Here is a 26,002-nt window from a genome sequence, read left to right on the forward strand (position 1 = left end):
AGAAATGGGGCTGCTTGCAAAGCACGGCCAGGAAGATGCGTGGTGTTCCCGTGGCCGCGGTGGTGTGGTGGCTGCCACGGAGCCCTGCTCCCTGCCTACAGCCTCGCGTGTGCCCCGGGAGGGAGGAGAGGCGGGGCTGAGGCGGGCCAAGGGCTGTGGAGGCCGCCGGGCACCTGCTTTTGAGACCCGGCTGTTCCCTGGCCAGCAGGCCTGGAGGCCTCGGCCGGGAGCCCGAGCTGCTCACACACCCAGGCCGGGGGGCCAGGTCCAGGCCTGCACTCGGACCCAGTGGGCTTCCAGCATCCTGTGTGTGCCGGGCGCACACCCTGGGCCACTTCGCACAGCTCCTGCTACGTCCCTGTGTTTCTGGGCTCCCTGGGTGAACCCCACAGCAGGATTCAAAGCCCCCAGGCCCACGCCTGAGGCCCCTTTGCTGAGCAAACAGCTGGCTCCCAGGGGACCTGGGGCAACCGGCCTCGGGGTTTCATCACCAGCCCCATGGCCTCCGGCGCCTGCCTGAGCGGGGCTGGGCTCTGGGCAGCTGGTGGCTCCAGTGAGCCACGGAGGGCCTGTGACCGCAGCAGCTCCTGTGTCCCAGCGTCCCCCGGCCAGGACAGTGGGCGGCTGCCCAGGAAGCACAGATGGCCCTTGGCTGGGATCAGCTTCCTCTCCAGCCCAGGCCCTTGCTGGCAGAGGCCGCGGAGCCTGGGCAGGGACAGTGGGGACCGGCTTGGCTGCGGGGCAGGGTGGCCTTGCAGGAGAGCAGCCCACAGATCTCAGGGCCAGGGGAGGGGGAGGGTGCAGGCCACCAGGCTTCCTTGTGGTGAAGGGGGCCGGGGGCACTGCTCGTGTGCCTGGCATCGGCTGGTGACCCCGACGAGCCCAGACTGCAGAGCCACACACCTGGGGTGTCTCTTCCTGGGGGCGGGCCTAGCACTCTGCCCCTGTGTCTGGGTCCAGATCTGTTTGCACGGTTGTGGGCTGTGTGGTGCACGTGAGCCGCCTAACCTCTGCTCCAGGCCTCCGGGCAGCAGGACACAGGTTTGCTGCCAGTGGTCAGTGCTCGAGTCCCTGCTTGTAAGTGGGTGCCTGGTGGAGCTCTGGCTACCGTCGGTGTCTCACGTCGGGCAGAGACCCAGGTGGAGCGGGAGGTGTAGGCCCCCAACGTCGTATCCGCCCTCTGGGACACTGCGTGGTCAGCTCTGCTGGGGGCAGGAGGTCTCCAGCCAGGCTCCCAGGACATGTGGCTCCCCTCTGTCCCCCAGGTGCCACCATGCACAGCTTACAGATGAGCCCAGATGGCAGCCCTCCCAGCCACAGGCTCCCAGTTCCCCAGCGGGACCCTCTGTGCCGGCGGCCAGTGTAGAGCGCATGGATGCAAATACGGCCGCATCCTCTGAGCACCTGCTGTGTGCCAGGGCTTGGGGACCCCCAGGGGTCAGCTCAGCCGCCCCTCCCCGGCATGAGACAGGGCCTTGCTATTCCCCTTGGCCTGGCTCGTCCTACTGCGCCCCTGCCCTCAGCCCTGGGGGCTGCAGCAGCACAGTGCCCGCGCCCCCGCCCCCACCCCCGCTCACGGCTCTGCAGGATCCTGGTGGAGCTCGAGGAGGGCCGGCTGGGGCTGGGCGGCCTGCAGGATCCCCGGGGGGGAGAGAAGCTGCTGGCCCGGGGTTCGAGCTGGGTGGGAAGAAGGGGCAGTGAGCGAGGGCCGGCCGCTGTGCGTGCAGGACTCGGGTCCGCGCCGGGCTGCCCCGTGCTGGCTCCTGATGATGGATAAAGACGTCTGAGCTCTCGCGGGCGACCAGAGCCGATAATTAGCTTTTAACCTGTCCCCGCCGTGAGCGCGCAGAGGCCACCATTTGTTCCAGGGAGCTGCGAGTGTATAAAGGACCAAACATGGCCAGCTTTGTTCAGGATGAATTAAGACTTGTAAATGTAGAGTGAGTTCATCTATTTAATTAAGTAGTGGCAGCATGGACGTTAAATTAAGTTCGCAGCCAATGTGCCAAAACAGAGAATGCCATCTGCGGGGCTGGGTTGGGGGCCCTCCCGCCTCCCCTCCGCCGTCCCCGGGAGGGTCGTGCCCCTCCAGCCGCGGCCCTGACCTGCGCCTGGCCTCCCTGTCTCCCAGAAGTGGCGCTGTGACTGCAGCCCGCACGGGAGGAGCCGCCGGCCGCCCGGCTGCCTTGGCCCCTGTCACCTTGCATACTCTGTGCCCAGCAGCCCCGTGGGGTCGCCTGCCCTGTCACGTGTGATGGACAAGGAGTTCGCCACCGCCCCGTGGGGCAGGAGCAGAGAGGCCTCGACGGAAGGAGGCCTCGCTGGCAGCTCCGCCGGCTCCCGGGGACACGGCCGGCCTGGGCAGCAGACAGCGGCCGGGGCTGAGGGCCAGTGGGGCTGGGGGTGGGGCTGAGGCCAGGCCTTGGACCCGCAGGGACCGGCACTCACCATCCAGGAGGCAAACCCCAGCTGCCCTGGGCAATGGGGGGTCTTCCAGGACCAGCGGCCTGCTCTGGGATGGGGGTGGGGAGTGGAGAGCTCCATCTGCCCGCACTCCTGACAGGTGGATGAGACCAGGATGGACTGTGTGGGAGGGGGAGGGGTTGGCTGAGGTTGGAAGTGGGGGCCGAGGCAGGCAGGGAATGTTCCCTAGAGGACTGGGTGGGGTTTTTTTGTTTTTAAGATGTGTTTATTTTATCTGAAAGAGATAGAGACGGAGAGAGAGGTCTTCCGTCCAACGGTTCACTCCCCAAATGGCTGCAACGGCCGGAGCTGGGCTGATCTGAAGCCAGGAGCCAGGAGCTTCTTCCAGGTCTCCCACGTGGGTGCAGGGGCCCAAGGACTTGGGCCATCTTCTGCTGCTTTCCCAGGCCCCAGCAGAGAGCTGGATGGGAAGCGGAGCAGCCCGGACTCGAACCAGCGCCCATATGGGACGCTGGCTCTTGCAGGTGGTGGCTTCACCCGCTACGCCACAGCGCCAGCGTCCTCGCTGGATTTTAAAGGCTGAGTAGGAGTTCACACCGCAGTGGGGGGCAGGGAGAGAGAAGGGCGTCGTCAGTGGCCGGGCACTCTGAGGGCAGCTCATTCCGAGGGACAACAGGGATGCGGCGGGGTGTGGGGGCTGTGGCCTCGGCGCGGCCTCCAGCTGTCAGGGCCTGGCTGCACCGGCTGAGCCCGATGGACAGCCCCCCCGCCTCCCGGAGCTGCGGTCTAGGAGGACCCCGGACGGCTGGCAGGCGGAGTCAGGGTTGATGATGCAGGGCTGGGTGGGGGCGGGGCCGCTGTGCCTGCGGGGTGGTCAGGGCTGTCGCCCAGGAGCCCAGAAAAGAGTGCAGGGGCAGCCGTCCTGTTTCCCAGGGCGGAGTCCCGGCCAGCACACCGTGTGCCAGCGTGGCTGCTGACCGAGCTCTTGGTGGCCGCGGGGGCGTCTGGCATAGGAGGCGGCGCAGACAACGGGCAGAGGAGTGAAGCCCCAGGCGTGATGGAGGCCAGCCGGGGCCAGAAGGGCGGCGTGGGGCGACGCCCGGGCCCCAGAGACCACTGTGATGACCTGGCTTTTGCTCAGTGAGGTGGGAGCCATGGAGGGTTCTGGGCGGGGGCACCAGCGTCTGCCTTCTCAGAGCAGGCCTCATGCTGCACGGAGAGTGGGCTGTAGGCAACTGGGTGGCAGTGGAGCTGTTGGCGGGAGATGGGGCGGGGCTCAGTGTGGGACAGGGCGGGGCTCTGGTGTGATGGGGGGAGATGAGATGGGTGGGGCTCTGGTGTGATGGGGGAGATGAGATGGGCGGGGCTCTGGTGTGATAGGGAGGTGAGGTGGGCGGGGCTCTGGTGTGGGACAGGGCGGGGCTCTGGTGTGGGACAGAGTGGGGCTCTGGTGTGGGACAGGGTGGGGCTCTGGTGTGATAGGGAGGTGAGGTGGGTGAGGCTCTGGTGTGATGGGGGGAGGTGAGATGGGCGGGGCTCTGGAGTGGGACAGGGCGGGGCTCCGGTGTGGTGGGGGGAGATGGGCGGGGCTCTGGTGTGGGACAGGGTGGGGCTCTGGTGTGATGGGGAGATATGGGGTGGGGCTCTGGTGTGGGACAGGGCAGGGCTCCGGTATGATGGGGGGAGATGGGGTGGGGCTCTGGTGTGATAGGGAGGTGAGGTGGGTGAGGCTCTGGTGTGATGGGGGAGATGAGATGGGCGGGGCTCTGGTGTGATGTGGGAGGTGAGATGGGCGGGGCTCTGGAGTGGGACAGGGCGGGGCTCTGGTGTGGGACAGAGCGGGGCTCCCGTGTGCTCAGCAGCACTAGTAGACCAGGATCACAGGGCCCAGAGAGAAAGCTGGGGGGAGGGGCTTCGGCAGAGCTGGGACCAAGTGGCCAGTGGGGGTCGGGAGCCGGGAGGGAGGAGGAGCAGAGCCCTTGCTGGTGCTGGTGGGGACCCCGGGATGCTTGGGATTTGGCCTGCAGCTGCCCCTCGCCTGGCCCCTACGTGGTCCCTTTATTATTTATTTATTTTTGGTGTAGTGCTATGTTTGAAAACCAGGAGATTCTCTTTTCCGGGTGGAGGGGGGGGGGTCAGTGATCTTTCCAGCTTGGGCTCGCAGCTGCAGCCTGCATTGGGAGCCTCCAGGCCCCTTTGCTGCGCCAGCCTGTCCCCGCCAGCTCCCGGGTCTGCAGCTCTGGCTGGGGCGTCCCTGCCTGGGGGCAGCTCTGGGGAGTGGGTGAGCAGAGCAGGCTTGCAGAACCCCGCCCAGCAGGCCCCGGAGCAGAGGGTCTTCCACAGAGGCTCTCTTCCTGGCCCCTGGGAACCCAGAGCTGACGGCACGAGCAGCTGGAAGCCAGGACACCCCTCTGTCCCCGGGCACCCCCGTCTGGGTGGCAGGCCCTGGTGAGCCGAGGGACATCTCAGCCAGACCTGAGCCTGCTAGTCCACTTCCTCAGGCCTGCCCGCACGTGCCCCGCCCCCCTGCCCTGTTGGAACCGTTCCTTGAACCCTGGTCGGAAGTGGGAGGACTGTCTGGAAATCCCTGGGGCAGCGCCTGCCCTCCTGTCCCCCCTGGCCCCCCGGTTTCCAGCTCAGCCATCTGCCCTGGCTCCTCGAAGCCCGTGGAACCATTTAAAAGGCTCCTAACGATATTGATCAGCCTCTCTAAAATGGATTATCCCGTTTGCCTCCTAGCCTGCCTGGACGCCCTGGGTAAGATCAGAAGGGAATTATGTCAGCCGGAGGCAGAGGGAGCGAGGGCGGCCAGCGGCCTTATCAGGGCTGAACTCTGCTCCCCGCCTTGGCTCGGGGACACTTTGGGGATGTCGGAAAGAATCATCTCGGGATCCACAGCCTGGGCGACACGGAGCCGGCGCGCGGGGGGCGGGGGGCCGGGGGGGCGCTGTGAGCACCGCTGTCGCTGGAGCTCTTCCCCGGAGAAATCAGGCCCTCCGAGAAATCCCAGCGGAGCCCCCGGCTCAGGTGATGCGCCCGCGACCGGCTCTGAAAGGATTACAGCCCGCACCGCGGGCCCAGGGGACAGGCGTCTTCGTTACAATCTCAGGCACAAATGGAAAATTGCTACCTGAAGCCTCGCGCGCAGCCAGCCAGGGATCCGTGCTTCCGTTAATGGATCGAATACGAGGAAACAATTACAGCCCAGTGAGAGGCAGGCACCATCAGGCCCCTCGATCCCTGGCTGAGCCGTGCGGGCGTCCCGGTCCCCATCTCACCCGGTGGTGCCCCACCCCCACCGCTTCCCCTCTGCCCCCTGGGCGTGCTCAGTCCCGGTCCCTGGCGGGGGCATCACGCTGGGTTCCCTGCTGGGGACGCAGTGGCCACCTCTGCCTCTGGCCTGAACACCGATGCTGGCCAACAGTTTGTCCCTGGCTGTGGGAATCCAGGCCCGAGGCAGGACCCCAGTGCCGGAACTCCAGGAGGGGCCCCGGGGGAGAGCAGCTCCAGGGGGTGTCCTTGAGCTTCTGTAGAGCCCAGCACAGCTCCAGGCCCCCAGGCCCCTCCTCCGGTGGGGGCTGCTCTGGCAAAAGTGACCCCAGACAGCCTCTGGGGCACAGAGGGGCGGGGGTGACAGCCACTGCCTGCTGCTCATCTGGGGGCCGTGGCAGCTGTGACCTTGGCACAGGCCCCTGCTGTGTGGGCGGTGAGCACAGATGGACCCACAGGCCCTGCGGGGAGGGAGCAGTCAGTGTGCAAGGCTGGGGCTTCCGGGGAGGAGCCTGCTCCAGGGCCACGGCCATCCACGCGGGCAGCCCCAGCCAGCCCGGGCTGCAAGACCCATTTGGGAGGGGTCCTGGGGCCCAGGGCAGGGTGGCTGGAACCCTGCGCCCTGGTGGCATCGTAAGCAGAATCATCTGGGAACCATGGCCCCCGCCCGCCTCCCCCCAGCCCTGGACTTCTCCTGTATGCTGCTGTGTTTACTCCCCAGAGGGAGTGGGGTGCGGGAGGCTCCCTTGTTCTCCCCCAGGATGGACCCGACGGCCCTGGGTCCTGAGGCAGTGGGCCAGGGAGGGAAAAGGACGACTCGCAGACAGGCACAGAGCCGACCAGCCGCCGTGCCCCAGGACTCGGGCTGCCGAGACGCCTGTCGGTCCCCCGCCGGAGCACAGTGGGGGTGGTGGACAGAGGCTGAGGCCCGGCAGCAGGGGCACTGAGGGGCTCGGGGTCAGCCTTCTGGCTGGTGTGTGTGCGTATTTTTAAAAAGGTTTATTTGTTTATTTGAAAGAGTGAAAGAGAGAGGGAGCGAGGGAGAGGGAGATGTCCCACCTGCTGGTTCACTCCCCAGATGGCCGCGGGCATGAGCCTCTTCCGGGTCTCCCACGCGGGTGCAGGGGCCCGAGGGCCATCTGCCGCTGCTTCCCCAGGCACATTGGCAGGGAGCTGGATCGGAAGCAGAGAGCCCTGGTGCACCTGCCCATGTGTGTGATTGGAGGTGGTGTCTGTTCTTGTCACGTGCTGTGGGCGAGGGGCAGGTGGCCATGGGACCAGTCTCACCTGCCTGCGGGGCCTGTGCCTGTGGCTTTGGGTTCGTGATGCCGCGCACTTGGGACACCCACGTCCTGTACTGAGTGCCTGGGTTCAAGTCTGCTTCCTGCTCGTGCGCGCCTTGGGAAGTAGCAGGGACAGCCCAAGGACCTGGGTCCCTGCCACCCACAGGGGACACCGGGATTGCGTTCTCGGCTCCTGGCTTTGGCCTGGCCCAGCCCTGGCCATTGCAGGTTTTGGGGAGTGACCCAGGGGATGAGAGATTGCTCTCTCTCTCTCTCTCTCTCTCTGTGTCTCCTGCATTTAAAGTAAATAAACAATTTTTAAAAGATTTATTGATTTATTTATTTGAAAGGCAGAGTTAGAGAGAGATCCTCCCTCTGCTGGTTCACTCCCCAAGTGGCCCCAATGGCTGGAGCTGGGCTGATCTGAAGCCAGGAGCCAGGAGCTTCTTCCGGGTCTCCCACGCGGGTGCAGGGGCCCAAGGACTTGGGCCATCCTCTGCTGCTTTCCCAGGCCGTAGCAGAGAGCTGGATCGGAAGAGGAGCAGCTGGGACTAGAACCGGTGCCCATATGGGATGCCGGCGTGGCAGGCGGAGGCTTAGCCCACTGTGCCACAGTGCCGGCCCCTCCCGATAGGTAATTTTTAGAACGTCACCGTCTCAGCCACTTTAAGTGTGCATTTCAGGAGCGTTCGGCACATTCACTTCAGTCTGCTCCGTGCCCCCGAGCTGCCAACTCCGCCCATTAAACCCTCACCACGGCCCAGGCGTCCCCACTCCGTGCTCTGTCCCCTGCACTTGGCTTCTCTGGGCGTCAGGTCCCCGAGGCTCCCGGTGTCCGTCGCCACAGCCTGTGGTCGGGACGCCCATCGGCACGGCCCTCCCTTGTCTGTGGTCCACGCTGCGTGTGCTCAGCCCTGTAGCCTTGGCAGCGGCGCAGTGCAGCCGTGAGCACAGGTGTGCCAGTGTAGACGGGGCCTGCCGTGGAGCCGGCCCCGAGGGAGGCGCAGGTGCTGCCTCCGTCTGGCTCTCGGCTCAGCATCACGTGTGTGAGCCTCGTGCGCCTGGTTGGGCAGCTGCATTCCCCTGCGTGGATCCGGCTCGCGTGTCCCTCTCTGGCTGCGGCACAGACACGTGGGCTGTCTCCGGTGGCGCTGTGTCAGGAGAGGAGTTAGGGGCCCGTGGCCTTAGGGCACGTGTATGTGTCTCGTGTCTCCGTACCAGACGCTCAGGCCCGCAGCCACGGCCCTCCCAGGAGCCCCCTGCCCAGGCCTCCTCCTGGGATCCGGACGCCAGTGAGAGCCGGTGCCGACGCGCAGGGCTCTGGGCAGTGAGCGAGGCTTCCCTGCGTGCCTCTGGCCGACTCGGGTGGAGAGGATTGCACCCAGTGAGTTCAGAGCCACAGGCGTCCCCAGGAGGGCCCCCACCGCCAGGCCGGCCCCAGCACCTCTGCCTCTGGCCACTGGGCCACGACAGGTCCACGGGGGCGTGAGTCCCGAACACGCTGGGAGCAGGGCCTCTCCACTGCCTTCTTCACTTGGCCCGGCGCTGTGCCCAGGCTGTGGAGGACAAAGGTCGCCTCCTTGTCAGGGCTCCCGGGAGAGAAGGGGAAGCCAGCCAGGCCGCGTGGGCCTCGCTCGGCAGCTTGCTGGTAAGAGGAAGGCTGTGGGCGCTGAGTGCGGCGGGTCCAGCCCCCGCGTGGGCGCTGGCTCCAGTCTCGGCTCCTCGGCTGCCCGCGCAGCCCCCGACTCGTGTGCCTGGGGCGACCCTGCCGCCCTCTTGGGGCACCTGCATGGATTCCAGGCTTCTGGCCTTGGCCTGGCCCCGCCCTGGCAGGTGTGGGCAGTTGAGTGGACCTGTGGACGACCGCTCTCTCTGTCTCTGCTCTCTGCCTTTCAAGTAGATGAAAAGGAACGCACGTCTTTTAAAAAGAGCGTTGCAGGGGCTGGGGCAGCCCTGGGTGGAAGGAGAAGTGGGTGGGCCCCATCTGTGCCGGGGGCAGCTGCCTGTGGTCAGGACACCTGGGCCGGCCGGGCGCAGAGACCAAAGAATCAGCGCCCACCCCCCACCACCCCAGTCCCCGGAGCCTGACGATAAGGCTGCCGCCACCGTGCCGACGTGGGCCTGCAGGGCCTGCACAGCCCCACCTCCGCCTCCCAGCTTTTGGGGCACCTGCTGTATCCCAGGCCAGCAACTATTGAGCACCTGCTGTATGCCAGGCTCCCGGCCTGGGCTTTGGCTTCAAAGGCTGAGCCACCAGGACGGCAGCTCCAAGAGGGGACAACAGTGACGCAGACTGGACCAGGCACCCCGAGAAGGAGGCCCCGCAGGACTGGACTCTGAGGGACAGTGCCCAGGGATTAGCAGGGTTTGGCCAGGGCAGCAGCAAAGCTCCCGGAGGGCGGGTTACAGGCCAGGAAGTTTCGGGCTGTCGGTGGGGGCTCCCTGGCTGTGTCCCATGGGGAAGTGGCCGGCGCTCAGAGGCGTTAGGCCCCCACTTGCCACCTTTACCACCTGCACACGGTGAGAAGCCCTGTTCTGGGGAGGAGGGGGAGGGGTGTGCGGGGTCTGCCTGTCACCTGGCCTCACGGGGGACATGTGTCACAGGTGCTGGAGCCTCAGGCGGCCCACGCCGTCCTGACAGCAGCTGCTTCCTCCGCGGTCCGGGCTGCAAGGATGCAGAGGCTGTGAGCGCCGGGTGGTTTGGAACACAGGGCACGTGGCTCCGGGCTTCTGCCCGCCCCGGGGCGCCGGCCTGCGCCCCTGTTGGCTGGCTCTGAGGAGCCCCTCCCCTTACAGACACACAACTCCTCAGGGGTCTGGGGATGCCTTGGGGCCCCCAAGGAAGGGACAGGCTCGGCACAGGGCCAGGGCCGCGGTCCGCACTGACCAGCGGGCACCCCGGGTCTGGACCGAGTGCCCAGGCAGCCAGCAGGCCCAGCCCCATGGAGAGCAGGGACATGGAGAGGGCAGCTGTGCCCTGGCCCGGCAGCCTGCTCAGCAAAGGGGAGGCGGGATTCAAGCTGCCTGTGTGGGGCTCGTTAGCAGCCGGGGCGGTGCTGGGGGCGGGGAGGCTGAATCGGGGGCCGCTGGCAGTCTGAGCAGCGCGGTGCCCCCCCCCCCCCGTCCCCATGACAACAGATGATGGAGGACAGCCGCGGTGAAGAGGAGCCCGTGTTGATTTTGATTTTCACAGGCGTCTGCTGGGGGCAGGGGAGCGAGCCAGAGAGGCTGCGCTCCTGGGAGCTCAGGGGCTCCGAACGCGAGGGCAAGGCTAAGTGAGCGCTCGGGCTGCCCAGCCAGAGTGGCGTGGGGTCCTGCCGGCTGCCCGGGCCTGCCTGGGGGCCTGCGTGGGGGCGAGGGCTCAGCCTGGCGGCCCTCTGAGCTCCTGCCCCTGCAGTGCGGGTACCCTGCCATGGGAGGACCTGTCCAGTCCCCGGAAGCTTCCAGAGCCACAGGGGTCACAGTGCAGGCTGTGCCCAGCTCTCCTCCCTGGGCCATGCCCTGGGCAGCTCTCTGTCCCTCCTGTCAGTCGCTGGGCCAGCTGCCACCTGTGGTGCCCCTGACCCTGGGAACGAACAAGATGACAGGTTCGTCAGGGATCTGTGGCTGACCATGCCCAGTGGGGTGAGGCTGCTGGGCACGGTGGTCAGGGCAGCCCTCGGCAAGACAAGGTGGGAGCACGGAGCTGAATGGAGGGCGGGGAGGAGCCGTGTGGATAGCCAGGGAAAGTGGGTTCCAGGCAGCACGTACAGCCAGGGCAAAGGCCCTGGGGCAGGAAGAAGCTGGAGACCCGTGGGGCGGGGTGGCAGGCAGGCCGGGACCCACCTCACAGGAGCCATGGAGCTGGAGTCGCAGCCTTGACGCCTGTCCGCCTTGGGCAGGGAAATCCCAGCTGGCCTCCTGCCCCTTGTCTCTGCAGCCCTGGCTGGGGCCGGGAGAGCCAGGCCAGGGCGGAGGGGGCAGGACGGCAGGCTGGCTGGCCGTCCTGACCTGCGGCCGGTCCCCCCTGGAGCCACCTGTGGCCGCACAGCTGGCATTGCTAGCGATGGGTTTTTAATGATCTAAATATTGCCTTTGCCCTTTGCATTCAGCCAGGACTGCTGAGCTCTGCAAAAGGCAAATGGCTTCGGCGGCTCGACTTGGGGGAGAGGAAGGCTTTTCTCCTTGCCTGATTGCAGCCACAGTAATCGGCTCGCTTTTATTGTTCAGAAACAATGCATCGGCGAGCAGGGAGTTTAGAAAGTGGGGGTGGGGGGCACAGAAATTACCCACGGTCCCCAGCGGCAGCCGGTCACCTCCGGGCGCACACCGGCCTGGTCCCTGGCCTCATCGCAGGCCTTTTATAAAGCCGTGCTTGCAGCTGGGGCGCCGACAAGGGCCCGGGTCTCCTCCGGAGGTGTCTCGAGGGAGCCGGCCTCGGGCGCGGGCAGGTGGTTTGATTTTGGCCCTCACCACCTGCCGAGGCCCGGGGCGGGGGGGGGAGGCGGGGTGCAGAGGAGAAGGGAGCAGGTGCGGCTGCTTCCAGGGAGGAATTCATCCGTCAGGCTGACGGGCCAGCTCCTGGGAAGGACAAAGGAGGCCAGCTCCGTCCCATCCCGCCACTCTCTGCACAGGGCTCTGGCGCCTCCGGCCTCCCGGACTGACCCTCCCTCTGGCCTGGGGGTCTCGGGGCTCTCCCCGGGCCGTGAGTCCCTCTCTAGCTCCCCCGTCTCCCCCATCCCCGCCAGCAGCCTCGGCTGACATGGCCGGCGGCTGCCACTCACTGGCACGGTGCTCGCCCCCCGGGGCCGCCTGTCTCCGTCTCCCTTCTCGCAGCCTCGCCCACTTCCGTTAGTGGCTTAACGGAGGAGCAGCTTGGTTCGTGTGTGGACCCGGCCGAGGTGGCGTGTTTGTGTTCCCTCATTTTTCCCAGCTGGACAGAGCCGGGTGACAGCAGGGAGCTGGCTGGGTCTCTCGGACACAGCGCCTGCCCCGTGTCCCCGCCGCTAGCCGCGTGCGCCTGCTCGCTGCTGCACTCAGGGCGGGCGTCCCACCGCCCACTTCAGGAGTGAGGGGACCCAATTACACCTGCCACTGAGGGCCGTGGCAGGGACAAAAGATGCCTGTTCGGCTAATTGCAGACACCGAAACTGCCCCTGCAGGAAGAATCCCGGGACAGGCTCTGAGTGCCAAGACTGCGTTGTAATGAGAACGGATAACTGGGAATTAGCGCGGCGGGCGGCCCTCGCTTTGGCCTGAAGGACTTGGCTCTTGGCAGCAGCCGGCTCGCCTCCGGGTCGCCGTCCTCCACGCGGAGGCCGCTGTGTGCCGGGTTTTGATTGTTCGTTCGCGGGCAGCCGGGGGCGATCAGCTCTGCTCGCCGCCTGGAGGGATTTGCTGGGCCTGCCGGGAGCAGACGCTGCCCCACGCGTGGCCTCGGTGAGGGGCCTGGTCCAGAGCATCCGTTAAATGACACCTATCTGTGGGCACTGCTGCGGGGGACGTGATGGGGAGAGGCACATTTGCCCGCTGGGGGCCCTGTCTGGTGAGGCGTGAGGCCCTGCCGCTTCTCGGGAGACCCCGTCACGCTGCTGTCAACAGGGCTGCTGTGTCAGCTCCCAGAGCCCCAGCCTCGGGGTCCCTGCAGCCTGGCCTGCGCTGGCTGACACTGCGGATTCTGGGCCCGGAAGTGTGGATCCCTCCCGTGCCTGGTGATTTTCAACCGTGTGCTGGCCATTGCTTCCGAGAGACTGAGCGTGTCTCTTGCTGGCTGCTGCCCAGCCTCACGGCTGCTTTAAAACCACGGGCACCCAGCTGAGGGCTTGACGCTCCCTGGGCGGCCCTGGAGATCCAACCCCGGGCGTGCGTGCACCCGAGGGCTGTCGCCCACCTCCCAGCCCCCCGAGCCGCTCCATGGGATCAGCTCATCTAGGAGGGGAGTGCCTGAGGCTCTGCTCCTGGCCCCCTGGACCTCAAGGTCACAGAAACAGAAGGTCAGACCCCCCCCCAGGTGTGGCCTCTATGCTGAGTCAGCTCCAGGGCTTCCTGGGCCCCTGATCCCTCTGCTCTAGTGAGGCCTATAGTCTTGGTGGCTCTTATAAACGTTACTTTTTAAAAATATATTTATTTGAAATGCAGGGTTACAGAGAGAAGCAGGGAGAGAGATCCTCCATCCACTCGTTCATTCCCCAAAATGGCTGCCATGGCCAGGGCTGGGCCAGACCAAAGCCTGGAGCTTCCTCCAGGTCTCCCACGTGGGGGCAGGGGCCCAAGCACTTGGGCCGTCCTCCGCTGCTTTCCCAGGCCATAGCAGGGAGCTGGTTTGGAAGTGGAGCAGCCGGGACTGGAACCAGCACCCATGTGGAGTGTCAGGTGGTGGCTTTACTCACTGTGCCACAGCGCTGGCCCCTGCTATGTGTTTATTTCATCAGTTTGAAAGGCAGAGATCACCCCTCTGCTGGTCACTCCCCAGATGCCCTCGATGGCTGGGCTGGGCCAGGCTGAAGGCAGAGCCAGGTCTCCCGTGTGGGGCCAGGGACCGACCACCTGAGCACCCCTGCTGCCTCCCAGGGTGTTCCTTAGTGGGAGGCTGGCATGGAGGGCAAGGCTGGGACTTGAACCTACGCCCTCCTGTGTGGGGTGTGGGGGTCCCAAGCAGGGGCTTCGTGCTCCACCAAACGCTCACCCGGGCTCCCTGGTACTTCTTGGAACCTGGGGTGTGTTGTACCCAGCTTTGGGGGCTGATTGGCCACTGTGAGAACCATCCAAGCCAGGTCTCCGAGCAGGGTGGGGTGGAAGCCAGAGCTCGCGAGGGGAGTGCAAGGGTCGTGCTTGACGGGAGTGACAGGTGCAGGGACGTGGCGTACGGCGTTCAGGGGCAGGAACAGGCACACACGTGCAGCACCGGCAGGAGAGCAGCGTAGAGACAGGGCCCCCGAGAGGCCGAGGCCGGGACAGTGCGAGCTGACCACCCGGGGTGCCCGTGGGGGTCGCACACAGCAAAGGGGGCTGTGTGGGGGTCTGCTGAGTGTGAGCCAGCCTGGGGTGCCAGTCCCTGAGCCAGGCCTCGCCAGGGACTTGCCCTGCAGGCAGTGTGGAGGCAGAGAGGAGGCTCACCCAGACCCGCGGCTGGCATGCAGCTGCCACCGGGGCCGCGCCGGCTCAGCTGTCGTGCATGGTTAGCGCCAAGTGCAGGGTTAAGCCGGTGGGGAGCCCTGTCCTGGCCCAGCTTGTGTCTCCCACCATGCTGCTGGCCACGCCGTGGACACGAGAGGGCCACACCACGGCCAGGGGCCCGGGTCTGAGTCCCCTCCCCTCAGCGGCTGCGTCAGAAGCCAGGCCAGCTTGGGCACAGCCGCGGGGCCGGGGGCCCTGCCCGGTGGCCCGAGTCGGTCCGCACGCCGCCTCTTCCACGGGTATTTCCCCGCTGCGCTGCTGTCACTGCTGTGGCCTGGGCCTGGCTCCTGCCTGCTGGCTCCTCTTCCCAGTCTGCACAGGGGAACACCGATGCCGGGCAGGTGAGGGCCCTCTGGGGCCCCCTGCGGCAGAGCTCCAGGGGCGGGCCTCTGCCCTCTGCCGGTGACCTCCGCGGGGGCAGGGGAGCCGGCTGGGGTTTTTCCTGCCGAGCCTGGAGGAGGGAGGGTGTGGAGCAGGCTGCTCAGGGCAGCTTTCTCTTTGGAACCCCGTTCTGTTTCTTAAATGTCAGAGCGAGCAGATGGTGCGTCTGAGTTTGATTAATCACAGGCTTGCCGAGACGGAAGGCCTCCGGGATCCGCTAGGCCAGGCCGGGCCGGGATGGGGCAGCTCTGGGTGCCGGCCGCTGCCCACAGCCAAACGGGTGGCCGGCCTCCTGCCCAGTGCTGGCCACCCCCAGTGCAGGGTGAGGCACAGGGGATCCTGGGGCTCTGCACCCCTGTGGGCAGCAGGAGAGGCGGTCTCGGGACGCACGGTCAGTGCTGAGACTGCCCCCGGGGAACGCCAGGGCCCGGTGCCGGCTCAGCCCAGCACAGGCTGGCTTTGGCCACGCACCCTGCAGCCCAGAGGTCCTGACCACCGGGCACCGGGCACCGGGCTTGCGGGTGACCTGCCGTCCACACCTCTTTATCACGGTCTCTCTGAGCCCTGTGATGCCCTGACAGCCCTGGCCCGGGGCTTCCCCTCCCTGGAGCAGCTGTGCCCGGAAGTTGATGGGTGGACCTGAAACCACCGTTCTCAGCCCAGGCAGGCAGCAAGGCTGCCTTGCGCCGTCTTTCCCAAACACAAGTCTGCTTCCAAAAGTTGTCAGAAAAACGAGTCCCAGGATGAGCTCACTGCGGCAGGAACTGTGACATGGTGGGCGACTCTGTTGCTGGGGCTTGAGTCCCATCCTGGAGGGCCTGGGATCCAGGCCCCTCCGCTTCCGATCCAGCTTCCCGCTGCTGTGCCTGGGAAGCGGCAGATGGTGGCTTAAGTACTTGGACCCCTGCCACCGGCGTGGGAGACCTGGAGGGAGCTCCTGGCTCCCGGCTCCGGCCTGGCCCAGGCCCAGCTTTGTGGGCGTTTGGAGATATGAACCGGCACATGGAAGAGCTCTCTCTGCCTTTCAAATAAATGCAGATGAATAAAAAAAGATTTATTTATTTATTTGAAAGAGAAGGAGAGACAGAGGTCTTCCATCTGCTGGTTCACTCCCCAAATGGCCACGACGACTGGGGCTGGCCCAGGCCAAAGCAGGAGCCGGGAGTTGATTCTGGGTCTCCCACGCGGGTGCAGGGGCCCAAGCACTTGGGCCATTTCTGCTGCTTCCCAGGCCATAGCAGGGAGCTGGATGGGGAGTGGAGCACTGGGACTCAAACTGACATCCGTACGGGATGCCGGTGCTGTAGGCATGGTTTTAACCCACTGTACCACAGCACCGGCCCCACAAACATTTTTAAAAATGTTATTTTACTGTTAAAAAAAAGTTTAAATCCATGCATATAAAGGATCTTCAAAATATTCATAGAAAATGTGTATTAAGAAAAAAACTGCATGAATTTCAATTTTTTTTTATACCAAAACGAACTTCGCTTTCAATTCCGTTTTCCCACAGACTCTGTGCCACAGCCCTGAGTGGCCTATGCTGTATGTCCTATGTTCCGGTGGCTGTGAGAGCCTTCGCCAGGCGCAGGGCCTGAGCCTCAGATCACAGGGGTGGGGCTGAATTGTTCTGGTGTAACTGCCTGTGGCAGATACTTCCCCAGGCTTGGGAAGAGAAGGGAGGGGCCCCAGGACCAGGGTTGCCCCTACCCCACGACCTCTTCTCTCTGGGGCGGGGGCTGTGGGGGCAGAGGCACCAGGTCCCTCTGATCCTGTTTTCCTGCGGCCCAAGCTGCTCCTCCCCTTGGGGCCGTGGGTTCTCAGCAGCAGCAGGGGCGATCCTGCTCCCCGGCACAGCTGGCTGTGCCACCCTGGGGAGGATGTGGTTGCTGTGACTGGGGTGTCCCGTCAGCACCTCCAGGGCCCCGCAGTGAAGGCCGACCTGGCCCCAAGGCCCACGCCATCGGGCTGGAGCGACCCTGCACCCAGCCGTGTTTCAGGACAGCAGGACAAGGAGCCATCTTACAGAAAACACCATCCCGGGCCCCAGCAGGGACTCACTATCCATACCGGACTGGACCCCTGGAGGGCCAAGGGCAGCCGGAGAGAGCAGGCCAGGAGGCCCCGGGGGGCAGAGGTGGCCTGGGAGGGGGACACGGGCCCAGCGCCCAGCAGCAGGGAGCCACATCCTGCCAGCCAGGGGCTACCGAGGCCTGCAGCAGGTGGGCCGGGGAGGCCAGGCATGTGTCCCCAGCGGGGACGGGGGGAGGGCTGTTCAACACCGCCTCTCCCCTCGAACAAGTCCCCCCCTCCCCCCAGTCTCTAGTGGGGAAAAACAAGCCCGGCAGCTGGCCCAGGGCTGTGGGAGCTGCGTGCTCCGTCCCACGCGTCCCCTCTCTCCGGAGACCTTGCCACCAGGCCTGTGTTGGCTGTGTGGGGACAGAGCTGTGACAGCAGCCTGAGACCAGGGTCTTCCTGAGTGGCGCCTTCGTCCAGAGCGTTCGAGGGAGGACGGGCAGGCGTGAGCTGTGCGGCTGGGCTGTCCCCAGTGTGGCCGCTGTGGCCTGCGGGAAGGAAGCGCTTTGCTCGTCTCCCTGCCTGTCTGGCAACACCAACAGGATCCACGGCCCGCAGTGCTGACCTGGCGCAGCCTGCTCCCGGGTGTAGACAGCGGCGCAGAGTTCTTGTCCTTCCTGGTTTCTGTTTGTTTTGCTTTTGATTTAAAAAGGTTTCTGTGGGGAGGCCTCTCGGCCAGAGAGGCCCTGTGGGGAGTTTTAAAAGCCACCGCCTGCCATGCCAGCATCCCATATGGGAGCCGGCTGGAGTCCCGGCTGCTCCGCTGCCGATCCAGGTCGCTGCTGATGGCCTGGGAAAGCAGCGGAGGGTGCCCAAGTGCTTGGGCCCCTGCACCCCCATGGGAGACCCAGAGGAAGCTCCTGGCTTTGGATTGGCGCAGCTCAGGCCGTTGTGGCCACTTGGGGAGTGAACCAGCGGATGGAGGCTCTGTCTCTCTTTGTGTGTAGCTCTGATGTTCAAAGTAAATAAGTAAATCGGACTTGGCCGGGTTCCGACGGGAGCTTCTCCTCTTCCTGGCGGCGTGGCCTCGGGCCCCTCGCCTGCCCTGGCCTCAGCGAGCTCCCGAGCTCCCGGAGCAGCAAGGATGAGAAGGCTTGGGGTGTGGACTAAGCAGGACCAGTCATGAAGGCCTCCAGTGCAGTGCTGACGCGGGAGAGGCTGCTGGCGCGTGTCAGAGTGACAGCAAGGCGACAAGCCGATGGCAAGAGTGACACGGGGGACACTGTGTCTCCTGCCTGTGCCGCGTGACCTGGGGCGGGGTGGGGGGGTCTGGGGTGATGGAGGCGTTGCTGTCTTCAGCAGGGTCGTCTTGGGAGCAGACGTGTATCACACACAGGAGCACCAGGCTTCCTGGGCCGGCCTGCAGGCAGCCGCTCGGCTGCACACAGCTGCTCGGCGCCGTGTCCTCGTGTCCTCGTGTGGCCTGTGGGACAGTGAGGCCGCAGACCTCGACCCGCCGGGGTGAGCCCTAGGAAGGCTGGCTGGCCTCACCCGGGGACCTGCTTGGCTTACATTTCTCCTCCAAGCCGCAGCAGGCACCTGTGTGTCCCTAGGAGCCGGGTGGGGTGGCAGGTGGCGGGACAGCCCCCATACCGGGGCGTCCCGACTTGAGCTTCCTGGGGGATGGCAGCCACCCCCCAGCCCCCACCTGGGAGCCCAGGCCCCTGTTACGGACCTGCAGCCTGGCCTGACCCGCCGGCCCAGGGGTGCAGGGCTCCCGGGGCCTGGCCGGACAGCAGGAGGGAGGCCAGCTCCTGGTGACAGCAGCCGTGGGGCTGTTTCCGATGGCCGCTGGAACGAACGACTGCAAAGCCTCCGGTGCTGGGAGCCCGGAGCCTGGCATCCAGGTGGGGGGTGCGGGCACGGAGACCACCCCGCAACCCTGGGGCGCTCACTCGTCCGTGGGCTCTCCCTGTGAATGTGGCCGGGCTCAGGGGCAGTCCGCCATGCAGCCGCTTCCCTGGGCGCCCGGTTAGACCCCCTGACTGGGGTGGCACACACACACACTGTGCGGGGCGCGCCCTGCAGCTCCCAAGGGTGACAGGGAAGCAAGAGTGGAGCCAGCATGGGGGGGACGCAGCCTGGCCCGCAGGCTCCAGTGGGCTGTGGCGTCAGAGGGCCCCTTTTGCTTCCAAGCCCGGCCGGACTCACGGGCAGGCTTGGGACGTCCTGGGAAGGCCTGGTCACCGATGGAGCCCGAGGGAGGCAGGAACTGGGTGTGTCTGCTCCCTGTGTGCCCTTGGGCAAGTGACCTCACCTCTCTGGGCTCAACATCCTCCCATGGTCCCAAGGGGCGATGGTCATCATGGTGTCTGGCCCTGGGGGGTGGGGGCCAGCCGCAGATAAGGCACGTAGGCTGGATCCGGGCCGCCCGTGGGGCTGCCATTAGCGTCATTATCGCCATTACAGGGAGCCCTGCCGGCACCTGCACGGCGCACGGGCTCATACCCTTGGAATGCAGGCCGGTCTGCTCCACGGCCACTGCTGACACAGGCTGCTCCGGGCTGGCGGTGGGCGGCGACTCCCCCCGGGGCCCCCGAGCCGCTGCCACAGCTGCCTCAGGGTCCCGAGTGTGGGTTCCGATCTCAGCTCCGCTGTGCGTCCTGGGGCGAGGTGCTCACCCTCTCTGTAGCCCATCTGAAAAACCGGAAGCCCTCACGGTGACCTTCAGCATTCTGGTGAAGAGTGCTTAGCACAGCAGTTGGCGCAGGCTGGGCGCTCGGGGAGGCTCAGCGGGCGCTGTTACCGAAGCAGGGACAGGACGCGGCCTGGGCAGTGCGGGTCTCAGGGCCACCTGGCTGCCCCGTAGCTCCCTTTCCTGGGAGCTCCCAGAAGGCGAGGCTGTGGTGTGGCCCCGGTGGGTGCAGCTGGCCACCCAGGAACCCACCCAGTGCCCCTAGACCCGGGCTGCGGCCTCTGTGGCTCAGCCTGTGCCGGGAGTCCATCCGTATCTCTCCTGGCCAGACTGGGGGCCCCTCCCTTCTGAAGTGGGGGTGGGAGGGGCCTGTGCCACCCCTGGGAAGCAGCCCAGCCCACAGCTTTCCTCTCTCCTGGGAGATGGACACTGTGGGTTGCTTTTCTTGCCTTTGCACTTGACCCAGACCCTGGCCTCTGGCCATCTACCCTTCCCTGACCTGGGTTGGACTGGCTCCAAGCCTGGGCTGGGACTCTGGGAGGTAAGGGCCAGTTTGCCTTGGGGGGGGGGGTCCCCAAACCTTTTGGAAGCCTTCTGGGTGGTCCAGCCTGGCCATTGGGCTCTTTTCCCAGAGGTGAGCAGAGAGCGAGGGTGAGTGTGCTGCCATTGCTGGCCCCCGGGGAGAGTAGAGTGTGGAGGGGACGGGATCCCTCTGAGTGACATCCCCCGTGAGCACCTGGCTGGGGGCTGGTCCAGGTGTGGCCTAAGCTCTACCCTCGCTGAGACCCCCTCCGGCGTCCAGGCCCTAGGCAGCCAGAAAGGAGGGGGTGGCTCCTCCAGGAATGAATGGCCGTAGTGATGGCTTCCAAGCCACAGCCGAGCCGGCAGGGCGGCGGGAAAGGTCCACCCTGCTGCCTGCTCAGCCACATTCTGGCAAACAACCGTGCCATTCAGTCCCAGGCCAGCTGGGGAGCTGGCAGGGTGGGGGCTGCTCTGGCCTCAGTGAGCAGCTGTGGTGTAGGGGCCTTCCTGTCCCCCGTCACCAGGAAGTGGCATCGCCCACTGGAGACTGGAGACCTAGAGGGTGTGGCTATCGCTAGAATCTCGCAGCAGCGCCTCCTTCCCCAGGGTGTGGCTAAAAGCAATTAGGGCTTGGCCTGTGCATTTTGAGATAATTCGTTGCAGGCATTCGGATCCTGGCTAGGGAGAGTTGTTTGTCCTGATAGGGAAACACCGATAAGCAGCAGCTGTCCCCCCTCACAGCATGGGGCGCCTGGCACGGCTGCCCACCAACGGCCAGGGCACTGCCGGGGTCTCAGCCTGGCCTCTGCACCCTCCACTTCAGTGTCACTGGGGACCCCAGGGGGGTGACCAGGTGGTTCTTGCTGGCTGGAGGCCCGTGTCTCCCGTGCGCCCCCAGCCTGGAGCCAGGTGGCTCCCAGAAGGGGCAGGCTCCCTCTGGCCAGGGCTTCCCCACTTTAGCAGGGGGAGGGGCCCCCCTGGCAGATTGGGGGAGGCCCTCCCTGCGTACCCTGCCTGTGATTGGCCCATAATTACAGGTTTATTGCCTGTACAGCTATTGTGTAATGACATGTTTGCAAATTAATTTTTATGGCTCCTGCCATTAGCATATACAGTAGAGGAAGGTTTAGTATTAATTACTACTGTTGTTCGTGTAATCCCGGAGAATTAAAAACCAATAAAAGGATGACAACAGAAACTGATAGTTTAGGGTTTTTTTAAAAAATAGTTTTCAACCCCCCCTCCCCACGTACGATCAGAGACTTTCCACGGGGGTGAGGGGCGAGGGGGGCGGGCGGCAGCTCCCTCGGCCGTCTGCTGCCACGCGGGGCCCCCCACTCCCCCGGGGGCGCAGCCCGGCGTGGGCGGGGGCCGGGCGACCGCCTCCCTCGCACCGCGGCGAGCAGCGGGCGCAGGGGGAGGCGCGAGGAGCGCCGCCCCCGCAGCCCCGGAAACAAAGGGCCGCCGCCGCCGAGGGCCGGGCGCGACCTCCGGGGTCAGAGCGGGGCGGAGCGGCCAGCTGCGGGCGCGCGCGCGGGCGGCGGGCGGCCTCCGGGTGGGCAGCCCCGGCGCCGGCCCGGGCGCCCGCGCGCGCCCCCGGCCGCCCGCGGGGAGGGGCGCCGCAGGGGCGGGGCGGGATTAAAGGCTGCCTCTCGCACCCCCGGCGGCCGGGCCCCAGAAGGCAGCCGCCTGCGCGCAGCACCCAGCAGGCGGTAGGCGGCGGCGGGGCGGAGCGCCACCTCCCTCGCCCCGCCCCGCGCATTTCAGATGATCCCGGCGGGGTGGGCTGGGGCGGGCGGCGGGCCCCGAGGGGTCGGAGCCCCGCGGGGCACCCCCCCATACACCCCGGGGCGCGCGCACCTCCACCAGCTCGCCCTCCACGGCGTTCCCGTAGCGTGCGACACCACCCCTCCCCCGAGTTCAGCCGCCTCTTGAAGTCGCCGCTTCCAGCAGGGACCCCGGGGCAGCCGCTGGGGTCCCCCGATTGACGCGGGGGCCGGCGAGCGGGGGCAGGAACCCGAGCCTGGCGGGACCGCGGCGCCCCGCCGTGCGCCCCTGCGGGCGCAGGCCTCTTCCCGCATCCCACGATTGTGTCTGGGGCCAGAGGTGACCCCTTTAGCGTCACCGCGTTGTGCCACCCAGGGGGCACCTGTGGAGGCGGAAGGGCTCGAAAACACCGGGGCTGCACCGAGAGGCAGCTCTGTAGCGCGCTTTTAGGAGCGCGCGTGGGGAAATGGGTCCTGTCTCTTTAAAATCGCTGGGCTGGACAATGCGCGCACAGGATGTGGTTTGGCGGCAGGGTTTTTTCCCCTTCGATTTGGGGAATTATCACATGGGGCCTGCCAGAGAGGGTGCGAAGGCGAGGCGGCGTGGGGAGCCGGGCGCTCGAGCGCCCCGCGCGGGGGCCTGTCTCGCAGAGCCGCAGCAGCCGCGCGCACTGGGGCCGGGTGCCGGCGAGCGCGCCTCCCGGAGCTGCTAACGCCGCGGCGCGGGCAGTGTGCGAGACGGTATCAAGCACTCGGTTACACTTGCAACAGGGATTTTCAGCGGGTGGGGTGAGCGGGGAGAGGGCAAGGCGGAAGCGAACCGCTGGCCCGGGGCGGCCGGCGTGTGCGTCTCCGCGGCCCCGCGCGGGAGCCACCGGAGGCGGCCCCGGGGGGACGGCCTGGGGAGCCTCCCCGCCCCCCCCAGCACCCCCGGCCGGGCGGAGGGCGAGCCCCCGGCTCCCGCAGCTGTCAGCCGTGGGTGGGGAGGGCGGCCGGGCCGGCGGCCAGAGCGCGGAGTTGGGCAGCCGGAGGGGGAGCCGGCGGCGCCCGCGGCCGCCCACTGCTTGCCAGCGGCCCCCGGGCTCTGGGGGCGCGGGGAGCGCCCCGCGGCCGGCGCAGCGCCCTCCCGGGCCCCGAGCGGCCGCGCGCAGGGGGAGCTCGCAAGTGAAACTGTCGCCGCCGCCCTGCGCAGCGCGGAGCCCCGGGAAGCCGCCGCGTGGAGACGGAAGGAGCCGCCGCCGCCGCGCCCCTGCCCTTTCGCTTTCATTAGGGGAGACAAATCCGCTGTCAGGCAGCCAGCTTTCCAATTTACCGATAATGATTCTTGCATGAAAATTGATCGAGGGGCTCTCCGCCGCCGCGCGCGCACGCCTGGCCCGCGAGCGCTGCGCCCTCCGCCCGCGCCCGCTCCCTCCGAGTCGGCGGTCGGACGAGAACCGGGGGGCCTGGGGCGCCGGGGGGGGGGTGCGCGGCGAGGGGGAGGGGAGCCGGCGCCTCGCCCCGCCGCCTCCGGCCGCGGGCTCCGGCACGGCCGAGGGGGCCGCGCCCCCTCCTACTTGGCGGCTGTTTGGGTATTAATTTTCCCCGCGCCCCCTCCCGCTCGCCCCCTCCTCCTCCCCCACCCCGCCCCTCCTCTCCCAGTAGCTAAGGGGAAACGAAAACAAAGCCGGTTTCTCCTTGGCAACCGGAGATACCCCTCGCCCCCTCCCCCTCCCCCGGGCTCGGCACGGGAAGCCCCGTGGGGAACAGGTCTCTTGACCCTCGCCCTTGACATTCGGATGGCCGCGCGGAGCACGGGCCGCCGCTCGCGCGCCCCGGGGGCCGCCGCGCCCCCTCCCCGCCCGCGCCCGCGCGCTTCCCCGGCGAGGCGCCCCTGAGCCCGCCGCCCGCGGTCTCGCCGCCCCCGCCGCCCCCGGCTCCCGCTCGCCCCGCCGCGCTCTCCCGCCCGCTCCCCCGCCCGCTTTATTTGCATCTCAAGTCCAAAAGGGAGAAAAGACGCACGCGGCGGAGACCCCGGCGGCCGCGGCGGCTCCGGCCCGTCGTGGTCGTCCGTGCCCCCTCTGCGGACCTGCCGGGCCCAGGCGGCCGAAGCTGCCCGCGCGCGCTGGCCGCAGGCTGAGCCCTCGGGTCGCCGCGGGGCGGGGGGGCAGGAAGACTTGATTTTATTTTTTCCGGCGCGCGAGGGATCGCTCTTCTGCCTCGATTTTATTGTGTTGGACATTTGGAGCGCCGTGGCTCGGACGGCGATTTCTGTTTCACGCCTCGGCTTGCCTGTATTTATTTTTATTTTTCCTGCTTCGTCCCTCGCTGGCCACTATGGAATTCTAGCCTGAACCATGTTTGGGTTGAAGCCGCCTCTGTATTACTTACCAGGTAAGCGAGCTGCGCGCCTCCCCGGGTCCCGCGCGGCGCCGGCGCGCCGGGGGCCCCCCACTTGCCCCCAGCCCGGGGGGTCGGGGCGGCGTGGTGGGGGGGGGTCCGCGCGGCCCCGGCTGCTCCCGCCGCGCTCGGGCCCGCGGCGAGCGGCGGGGAGCGCCCACCCGGCCCGCCGCCCCCGCCGGGGGCTGCGCGTCTCGCTCCTTTTGTCTGCCCGGAGCCGGCGGCTCGCGGCGGCGCTTACGCCCGGCGGGGAGGATTACGCGCCGGGTGCGAAGTTACTTTCCCGCAGGCCGCGCGGCGCCCGGCGGCCCGCACCCCCCGGCTCCGGCCCCTGCGGCCGCCCCCGCCCCCCTTCCTGCCCGGGATTCCCTGGAAGGTTTTGTTCTGCCGAGGTCGGCGGAGGGCGGCCGGCCGGCGTGGCTTCCTGTTGCCCTGACCTCCGTGCGCGCTGACGGCGGGCTGCCTGCAACTTTCTGTTTCGGGGCGAGGCGCGCCGGCGGCCCGGGGCGCAGGGCAGGGGGCGGCCGCCGGCTGGGCGAGCCCCTCTGGAGGTCACCCCGTGCGCTGGTCGCAGCCTCGCGCGCGGCTGCGGGGAGGCTGGCGGGCCGGGGCGCCGCGGGGAGGGGCCCGGGAGCTGGCGGCGCGCCCGGCCCCCTCCCCCGCCGTGCCCCCCGGGGTCGGGCCGTGACTGCGGCCCGCCCCAGGTGGGCCACGTGAGCCGGCTCGGGCAGGCTGCTCTGCGTGTGGCCGCTTGTTCTGGGAATGCGGTGTGTTTTCATGTTGGCTGCCTTGCTCTGAGTTTGCCTGCCTTGGGCTGTGACGCGCGGTGGCTGTTGAAGTTGGGGTCCTCGGGCTGGGGCGACACCGGGGTGCCCTGGGGGAGAACGGCGACGGCCCTGGGTCTGCCCTGGGCGGTGTCCTAGGGCTGGGAGAGGTGCGGCCGGCCAGGTGTGGGGGTTGGGGTTTGTCTGGTCCCTGGGAGGGGGCTTCCTGATGGCGGGCAGATGTGCCGCCGAGTTCTCAGAGCCGGAGCGGAGGGGCCGAGGGTCCTCCTGACACTGGACGTTTCTGAAACCCGCACTGAGCCGCTTGGTGGCTGATGCCGTGCCCAGCCATCCCCCAGAAGCCACCAGGTCAGTGGTCAGTGGTTGGGGTCTCCACCGTTTTGCTAGGAATCAGCGTGTTTGCGAGAGTTCCTTTTCGTTCTTGCTCTCTGTGTCTCTGTCCGCCCAAAACGCGGATCAGCAATGTGAAACTTGGCTGTCTGTCCCTTGGTGTGGGCGTCCCCTCGCAGGTCCGATCCAGATGAGAACCGGGACTCCCCAGCGTACGCGAGGGCTGGGTTCCACTAGGGCCGAGTCCTGGGGCTCCCGGAACTGTGGGTCCCCTCCTCCGCCCTGGGGGGGGAAGAGCCGGTACCTGAGCCTGTCACTCAGGACCACCACTCTGCTGGGTCTCCTCTGGGTACCCACGGCCCCTGCCCCAGCCCTGCACCCACCTGGGAGAGCAAGGGACAGTCTTCGGGAAGAAGGACCCTTCCCACGCAGGGAGCATCTTGGGGCACAGGTGCTTGTAGTGCGCACCGCACTTCACCTGCCGTTGGGCGGCTGCTGGCACAGCTGTGCTCATCAGGTGACCCAGTTCTGTTGACACGGGAGCCTGAGAGCGGAGGCGGCACAAGCTAGGACAGCCTGGGGGAGCAAACTGCTGGTGCTGACCCTGGCCCGGCAGTGACCGTTTGCCCCCACCCCCGCCGTCGCTGTGGCGTGTCCTTGTGGGGTTTTAAACTGGTGTCAGCCTGGTCCTCGGGGCGCAGGTGCCGCTGCTCCCTGGGCCCCGAGACAGTTGCTGGCATCTTCCCAGGGGGCTCGGTGAGCCCAGAGGGGCCTGTGGCTTGCTCAGTTTGGAAGTGGGAGGACGGAGACCTGACTGTGTGGCTGGCTGCTGCCTGCCACGCTGGACCCACAGGAGGGGCCGCGGGTGCCGGGTGAGAGGCACCCTGTGGAGGGAGGCAGACTGCACAGCCAGCTCCCCCCAGCCTCCAGGTCTGGGCCTGTCCGTGAAGCCGGATCCCGTCTTGGCGGGCCAGGGCCCAGGGCCATCCGCCTGGT

The 26,002-nt window shown here is 67.1% G+C and overlaps 1 protein-coding gene across 4 annotated transcripts in view; it reads left to right on the forward strand.

The window, feature by feature from the left end:
* Positions 1-26,002, forward strand: part of GSE1 (Gse1 coiled-coil protein) — a 301,578-nt gene that overhangs the window by 203,439 nt on the left and 72,137 nt on the right. Inside the window, exon 1 of one of the 4 annotated variants that reach the window (XM_062177376.1) lies at positions 23,766-23,885. The exons of the other annotated variants lie outside the window; for them this stretch is intronic. Within the exon in view, the coding sequence (XP_062033360.1) occupies positions 23,849-23,885 (37 nt within the window). The 5' untranslated portion in view covers positions 23,766-23,848. Of the gene's footprint in view, positions 1-23,765; positions 23,886-26,002 lie in introns of those variants that run through there. 4 annotated transcript variants of the gene reach the window in all.

Source organism: Lepus europaeus, chromosome 19, assembly GCF_033115175.1.
Source record: "Lepus europaeus isolate LE1 chromosome 19, mLepTim1.pri, whole genome shotgun sequence".
NCBI classification, from domain to species: domain Eukaryota; kingdom Metazoa; phylum Chordata; class Mammalia; order Lagomorpha; family Leporidae; genus Lepus; species Lepus europaeus.